We start from the raw sequence: 8409 nt of genomic DNA, 5'->3' as shown, positions 1-8409 counted from the left end.
GGGCGACGGTTGTATTCTCCTTTTTTTTTTTTTTTTTTTTTTTAGACAGGGTCTCACTGTGTATTTCAGGCTGGCTTGAACTCACTACGTAGCCCAGGCTGGCTTTGAATTTGTGGTAATCCTCAGCCTCCCAACTGCTGGGATCACAGGCAGTGCCACCATCCTTACCTCCTCCCCCTCCCAGCTGCTTTTCTATTCTAAAAGAGGTAACAAAATCCAGGTGTGGCGGAGCAGGCTTGTAGTCCAGCACTCTGGGAAAATGAAGCAGGAGAATCACAAGATCAAGCCCGGCCGGGGCAGTTTAGTGATTTAATGAGACTGTGTCTCAAGATAAAATACAAAGCAAAATATTTAAAAAGGGGCTGGGGTGTAGCTCCTAACAGGGCACTAAGTACTGCAAAAGAGAGAGGAGGGAATACAGTGACACGAGGAAGAGAAGGAGGGAAATACATCACTGGGACCCAGGAAAGATCGGAAGTGAGAACTGAAGCCCACAGGGAGAGCAAAGAGAGACTTCAACGAAGAGGGCGGGAGGTGGCAGGCAACATTTTCTCCCAGAGTCTAGACTCAGACCATGGGAAGATGGCTCAAACCTGCAGATGCACTGACTACTGGCAACCCCGGAGGCCTCCACAGAGAAATGCACCAGTGGAATGGAGCAGTGGACTGCAGTGGCTGGTGAGTTATTCTGGTTCAGATGTCCCCCAGGAGAGGGTGACTGGCCAGTAGCCATCTTGGAGAGGGGCCAACTGAGCTCGGAACTCAGAACAGCTGTGGGCTGGCTCGATCTAGTAGGTGCTGGTGTCACGGTGAGGATGCCAAGTTCAAGTTGTTCTTGTCGGCAGAAGGCACATAGGCTGTTGCAGGCTCAACAAGTCCAGTTCCAGCATCACAGGCAGAAACCAGCCTGAACTTCAGTGGAACTAAAAGTGCAGGCTTGCTGAGATTATCAACTACCCCACTGTAAAGCTATGGCTGGCTTCTTGGGATTAATCAACCCAGATCTGGACTGTGTCTCCCCAAGGTGTCTACCAGTGACAGGAGAGACATGCCTTGAACGAGACATCTTTTTTCTTTTTCCTCCCCACTTTTCTGGTTTTTGTTTTTTTTCTTGATTATTTGTTCTTGTTTGTTTGTTTTTGGTACTGGGGTTGAGCTTGTGCTTGTGAGGCAGGCATGGTGCCACTGAGCTAAATCCTCAGTGATTCCATCGCCTGTCTCACAAGTGCATGGATTCGAGTTCAAGCCCCAGTACCAAAAAGAAAAAATGAGAAGACATTTAAACAGGATGCAACCCCACCCCCAGACTTTCAGCTCATCAAAGGCAAACCCAGGGAGCAATGAGATGGAACAATTCAAAAGCCACTCACCTGGACTCTCTGAAGTGGTAACAGGGGAAGGAACAAAGCAGGTGAACAAAGCTCTAGAAAAAAATCAAAGCAGAACTAATTTCCCAGATTACTACAAAGATGGTGACCATAATGAAAGACATGCCTAGTGACTCTGGAGTGGATACAGATTTATTTTATTTTATTTGTTTTTTTTTTGAGACAGGGTCCCACTATGTAGTTCAGATTGCTCTGGAACTCACTGTGTAGCCCAGGCTGGTCTCAAACTCGAAGCAATCCTCCTGCCTCAGCCCTCCAAGTGCTGGGATTACAGGCGTGCACCACCACGCCTGGTGTAAACAGATACAGATTTAAAATAATAGAGGAGTTCAGGAAAATGATGGAAACCATGAATGCCAAGCACAGCAAAAAAATGGAATTCATACTCCTATAAAAACAAGAACAGTGTAATCCCAGCACTTGGGAGGCTGCACCCTTTTGCCATCTCTGCAGCTGTGGAATTATGAAACAGAGAGAAATTCTATTTTTCCTTCAATAGCCTAAGCCCATTTTCTTATTGTGTAGTGTATTCCTTAGCTTGAGTCTGTGGTGGTGGGGCAGTTGTCATAGCAATATGGGAGAAATGTAACTCCTAACCTAATAGATGTCAGATATGCTAAGTTTTTTTTTTTTACTATTTTCTTTTTCTTTTGGTACCAGAGATCGGACTCTGGACCTTGTGCTTGTGAGGCAGGCAGCAGAACCACTGAGCTAAATCCCTGGACCTGCTGACTTTTTTTGTTTGGGTTTTTTTGAGACAGTGTCTTGCTTTTTTTATTCATTATGTAGCCAGGCTGGCCTCCAATTTGCAAGGATCCTCCTGCCTCAGCCTCCCAAGTGCTGGGATTACAGGAGTACACCACTATGCCTGGCAACTGTGCAGAGTTCATGAGCACTTGAAATCGAAGAATGAATTCCAAAGGACAAAGGGGTTAAGGGTAGGAACGGTTTACTAGGGACAGGAATAGGGCCTGAGAGACAGGAGGGATTCCAGAAATGGGTTGCCTCTGAGGTTATTTCTCCAAGAGTGTTTTATAGGGCAAAATCATGAGGTAGGTACATAGTGGTTTAGCTGCTTAGCTAATATTGATCCAAAGGGGGAGCAACACTAGTAACAAGGGTACAGGGTTACATCATTAACCTGGGTTTATCTATAACATCTTAAGCAGGAATGTTTTGGGGAAGGTGCCCTGTTTACCCATCAGGGTGTCTGATATGTATCAGGATTTAATGGACTGGGTGGTACCAATTACAGTATAATCTCAAATTTCAGTTCATCCTTTAAAGAAGTATGCAATCTGCCATTGTGACTTTATCCAAATGCACCTCCACCCACAATTCTGAGGTCTCCACCTTTCACTGACTTCCTTGAAGCTAAGTCTCTCTGTGTCTGATTTTTATCTAACTCAGCTGCCTACACTAATAGCGCTCACTAATCAGTGTCCGGAGTCTGGGGTGGAGGAGGTACGCTGCAAGGAAAAATTTTTAAAAAATATATAAAATCAAGGAAATAAAACTCTCACTAGCTGGGAGGGGGCTGAGTAGGTTATCTTCCAGGGTTGTTTGTGTAGATTTTGTTTTTTTTTTTTTTTTTTTTGAGACAGGGTCTCCCTATATAGTTCAGGCTGCCCTCAAATTTACAGCGATCCTCCTGCCTCAGCCTGTGCCTGGGATTACAAGCCTGTGCCACCATGCCCAGCCCCAGCCTTTTCTTTAAACTTTGAGATGGGGTCTTGCTAAATTTCTCATGTTGGACTTGTGGGAGCTTACTTCTCCCTGATTACACCTTATTTTTCCAGTTTTATTAAAAACGACTAATCTCATTTCAATATTCAATTTTTTGTCAGGTATTCAGAACTCTACTAATATATGGATAACAGAAAGGGATGGAGCTGCTCCCCACATAGCTCAATATGGAGAAAGCTTGCTTACCACTGTGGTGGAGAGAACATGAATTTGGACGACAGACCCAGAGTTCAAGTCCTGCCTCTGCCACTCCTACGAACACCTCTTGGCTAGTGTGGGGCGTGAGCTCCTTGGGACCAGAAGGGTATGTGTTCTCTTATGCTCCACAAAAGCAGACAGAGTCGGACTCTCCCCAGTCTTCAAGGACAAGCGTGCACTTCTCCCTTGTCTGCACCACCAGTGACCCTCTTCCTTGGTGGGGTTCTCAAGGAACTTTAGATTTCAGCCCAGACTGCCCCTTCTGTGGGGAGCCAGAATGCTTCCTTTCTTCCTAGTTATGTGACATCGCTATGCCTAAAATCTTTGTTCCTCAGCTTCCTTATCTGAACATGGGGAGCCTTAGTGGGAGCCTCTAACCTCAGAACACATCACCACGAGTTCAAGGCCAGCCTTGAACAAAGTGGGTTCAGAGTCAACCTGAACTATGTAGCAAGACCTTGGCTCAAAAAAAAAAAAAACACAAAAAAAACCTGGTAAGAAATAAAACCAAAACACTAGGCCTGGAACTGGTGTCCAGGGAGTTGCCTAGTGGTGCGTTATGTATGCTGCCTGAGAACGTGGCAAGAGGCTCTCACTCTGGTCACAGGCATCTGCCTGCTACAGCGCCTTAGTGTCTAGGTGAGATGCTAAGAGGTTGGCTTGCTTTCCTTCCTATTTATTTATTTTTGTAGTACTGGGGATTGAACCTAGAGCCTTCACACTGACCTACATCCTCAGTCACCCCCTCATTTTTTTTTTTTTTTTTTTGTACTGGGGATTGAACTCAAGACCTTGTACTTGCAAGGCAGGTGGCAGCATCCCTGAGCCAAATTCTAGGTCCTTCCCCTCATTTTGAAAAAGCAATTAATATAGCTTTATTTTTTAATTTCCAATCAAAATTGATGCTTCTTGTTCTCAGCTTTTGCGCAATACTTGTTTATCCTGGTCCCCTAATATAACAGTTATATCCCACAGGGCTGGGCACTATTTGACACTGGGGAAAATTACTAAAACAGAGCCAGGTGTAGCACACACCTAAAATCCCAGTGCAAGGGAGGCTGAGGCAGGGAGATCCCTGGGAGTTCAAGGCCAGCCTGAACTACATAGGGAGAGCTTGTTTCAAACAAAACAAACAGATAAACACACAATGATAAAAAGGAGGCACCTAGCACAGCAGCAGAGAGAATGCAGTGAGAGGGCCTTGCCCTTTATTTTTTTTGAGACAGGTCTCACTATGTAGTTCAGGCCGGCCTTGAACTCACTAGGTCGTCCGAGCTGGCCTCAAATTCAAGGTGATCCTCCTCCTCAGGCTCCCCAATGCTGGGATCACAACTGTGCATCACCACACTCAGCCCATACAACAAAAAATGTTCAACTGGGGGTTTAGCTTAGTGGCAACAGTGCCTGCCTGGTAAGTAAGAAGTCCTGAGTTCAATCCCCAGTACAAAAAAAGAGTTTATTTTGAGATAGGATCTCACCAAGTCCCTGAAATACCTACACTTGACTTGGATTTGTGATTATCCTGCCTCAGCCACCCAGAGTGCTGGGATCACAGGTGTGAGCTACATACCTGGCTAATGCAGCTGCCACTATCCTGGGCTTCTAAGCCACTGTCTCTGGGGTACACAATGGAGAATATATATCCTCATTCTTTGCCCCCAGAGGACATTTTCCCTCCAGAATCACAAGATGCCAGTCAAATTCAAGAGAGAAGGGTTAATGGTAGAGGAGCAAGTCCCTTCCCACCCTGTGTTCAGTCCTGTAGCAGTGCTTTCCATGCCATCCACATGTGGACCGCTCACAAGCTATATCCCTAGTCTACTTTACCACTTGGAGGGTGAAGGCCCTGTATTCAACCACTAGTACCATGGGGTGGGGTGGAGGGGACCATAAAGTACTGAGATGACAACGCAGGGAGATCTGATTGACAGGATTGAAAAGTGGTTAGGAGATGGTCACATGTGAGCTGTGACCCAGTGGCCTGAAGCAGTAAGTGCAAAGGCCCTGTGGCAGGAACTCTGTGTCAGTAATGGGGTGGACTCCTGGTCTGGAGAAGCCCTCAGAGAAGCTGCTCTGACCCAGAGGTCTCCTCAAGCTCACCCTCTAAGGTTCCAGCTTATCTAGGAAGGCAGCAGCTTTCCAGGCTGAGGTCCCCCTGACACCACCCAGAAGCCCCAGGGCTAAGCCGGAACTGAGTGTCCTGGTTCCTGTTTGGCAGGGGTGAGCAGACATCCTCCCCGCCTTTTCTCCCCAGGTTCCCCAGGCTCCGGCCCTGGCCCCAAATCTCCATGGCAACCCCTAGACACAATCCTGGCCCAAAGGAGCACAAAGATCACAGTGAAGACACGGAGGAGCTGCTGGACTTGCCTCCCTTGCTCCTTGTGCCCTGCCAGTGTCCCAGCTTGCTGCCCAGACCCTCACACCCCAGTGTCCCCAAAGACCCCCAAGTGAAGATTCCGCAGGTCTGGCACACGTCTGGGCACAGCAGACCCCAGATGGAGCTGGCTCTCCTGCGGCTGCCCCAAACACTGCTGCTGCTGGGGACAGCTGCCCCTGCCGTGTCTGACCTGGAGATGGGTGAGTACCTGACGGCACCGGAAGACTCTAGCCCCACCCCTGGTGGCCCGCCTGGTCTGGTCCTGCTTAGCGGGGAGGCTGGAAACCCTGTGCCTAGTCTTGCTTGGTGCTCCAAGTCCACCCCAAACCCTTGTAGGAGGCTGGCTCCAAGGCTCCCACAAGTAGGGCCTGAGGGTGGGCTGGCCCTTGGGTGTGGAGAGGAAACTTGTGGACCCTAGAACAAAAACCGCTTTCCCACACTTACTCTGCCTGTTGCTACATCCTGACCCTTGAGATCACCATCTTATTCACCTAAGCCTCAGTTTTTTTCTAGTAAAATAAGAATAATGATAGAAACTTGCCCCCCTGACCTTTTTGTTTGTTTTGTTTTTTTGAGACAGGGTCTTGCTATGTAGCCCAGGCTGGCCTTGAACTCCAAACAGTCCTGCCTCAGCCTTCTGAGCGCTGGGATCATAGGTGTGCACCACCATGGTCAGCAGTTGTGGGGAGTGTTTCTCGGATTGGGCTGCAAGCCAACCTTTTTTATTCTGAGACAAGGTCTCACAGTAAGTGGCTAAACTGCCCGGGCTAGGCTGGGACTTGTGGTCTTTCTGCCTCAGCCTCTAGAGTGCCAGGATTCTAGGTATGAGCCACCATGCCTGGCTAGGACCTTTTCCTTTAAGGTACTATTATTGTACATGATAAGGTGAGATAAATTATACGAGATACTTTGAGAGGTGCCCACTTTGATTCACTCTAGACTGCTACCCTGCTGGGTGTACTGGCACATGTCTGTAATCTCAGCACTTTAGGAAGAGGAGGATTGAAAGTCTGAGGCCAGCCTGGACAACTTAGCGATACCCTGTCTCAAAAGAGAAGAAAGTGCTGGGGATGTGGCTAAATGGTAGAGTAACTCGTGTGCATGAACGCACTGAAAAAATACACAAATCTCCTCGCTACCCCGTCGGCCTCTGGTGGGCACAAAGATGGGAATGTGTCTGCATCCTCAGCTCCAAGGCAGGAGTTCTCCCCTGAAGACCCACACTCTGGCAGATCCTTGATCACACACTTGTGCCCCTTCCTGCACCACGAAATCTCCCTTCTCTCTCTGCCCTTAAAAAATCAGAGGTAGTTTGAGCACTTACACAAGTCTACTAGTCAAGATGTTTTGGATTGTAAGAAACAGACACCAAATTAACAGAAATTAAAGTATAATGATATGTGGGCTGGGGATTTAGCTCAGTGGTGCCACTGCCTGCCTTGCAAGTGCAAAGTTCCAAGTTCTCTCGCCAGTACCTCCCCCCAAAAAAGGTGACCGAAAGTATAATGATGTGTCGTTTCAATATTCATTATTACAGGTAAGAAGAGTGTCAGTAGGTGATCCCAGAGATGGTTGATTCAGCACTGATGACCTCATTACCTCCTAATTGTAAAATGGCTGCTGCAGCTCCAGGCCTCACATTCTAACAGCTCTCAGAAGCAGGAAGAAAAGTAGATTCCTCATCACACAGCACTCTTTTTTTTTTTTTTAAGGAGAAAAACAGCTCCTCAGGAACTTGCAACAGACTTGTCCTTAGGTCTCACTGGCCAAAACAGGTCACATACCAATCCTTAAACCTGGCAAATAAGGGTTACAAAACTCGGTTCTTTTAGCACGAGGACACAGAATAGTTGTTGGGTGGGCAGGCACCCAGAAATGTCTCCTCACCCTTCAGTACGGCAGCTGACACTCCTGTAACACTCATTAGAGGCCAGGTGCCATCCTAAGCCCTGTACCGACCACAGCCACCGTCATTCGGTAGCAATCCTAGCAAGCAGAGTGCTGCGAAAAGCAGCGAAAAGTTTATTTTGTTGGCAACAAGACGCAGAGTCACAGAAGACTGCTTATTGTTTCTTTTTGCACCCCTTGGCCAAAGGCTGGTACAGTTGTGCTCGAGAGCCCATTTGGGGCTGCAACTTAATACAGTGTATATACATCACATTTCCAAAGTCTAGAAAATAAGAAACATAGCCCCCCACGCCCAGGATTGGACCCACGACCTTCACACTGAACTACACCCAGCCCCAGCCCGCTTCCCTCTTTGTTTCAATTTGAGATAGGATCTTGTTAAGTGCTAAATTGCTCAGGTGGAGATGGAATTTGAGATCTTCCTGCCTCAGCCTTCCAGAGTGCTCAGATTACAGACCAGCGCCACCTGAGACAGGGCTTTGGCATAAGGGATTGTGGCCTGAATTAAATCATTTAATCCTCACAAAAATTCTGAAACTGCTCAACTACCCACATTTCACCCACAACTAAATGGAGGCTCGAGGCGCCGAGTGACTCGCGGGGGTCACACAGGGAGTGGGGACTGAGGCCCTCCGGAACCGGCCGGTGACCCCGGCCCGCTTTTCCCGCAGCCGACCTGGTGGAGCTGTGTGGGCAGACGTGGCAGGGCGACGGGCTGCTGCTGCGCTCTCACTCGGCCTCGCGCAGGTTCTACTTCGTGGCTCCGGACACCGACTGTGGGCTCTGGCTGCG

At 48.1% G+C, this 8409-nt stretch overlaps 1 protein-coding gene across 1 annotated transcript in view; it reads left to right on the top strand.

The window, feature by feature from the left end:
- Positions 1 to 5659: 5659 nt before the first annotated feature.
- Positions 5660 to 8409, top strand: part of Ldlrad2 (low density lipoprotein receptor class A domain containing 2) — a 7439-nt gene continuing 4689 nt past the window's right edge. The window contains exons 1-2 of the mRNA XM_033767251.1: positions 5660 to 5909; positions 8289 to 8403. Of these exons, the coding sequence (XP_033623142.1) occupies positions 5828 to 5909; positions 8289 to 8403 (197 nt within the window). The 5' untranslated portion in view covers positions 5660 to 5827. The remainder of the gene's footprint in view (positions 5910 to 8288; positions 8404 to 8409) is intronic.

This window comes from Fukomys damarensis, unplaced genomic scaffold (genome assembly GCF_012274545.1).
Source record: "Fukomys damarensis isolate Sample0158 unplaced genomic scaffold, DMR_v1.0_HiC HiC_scaffold_23, whole genome shotgun sequence".
Lineage (NCBI taxonomy): Eukaryota > Metazoa > Chordata > Mammalia > Rodentia > Bathyergidae > Fukomys > Fukomys damarensis.
This window is presented reverse-complemented; position numbering and strand designations above follow the sequence as displayed.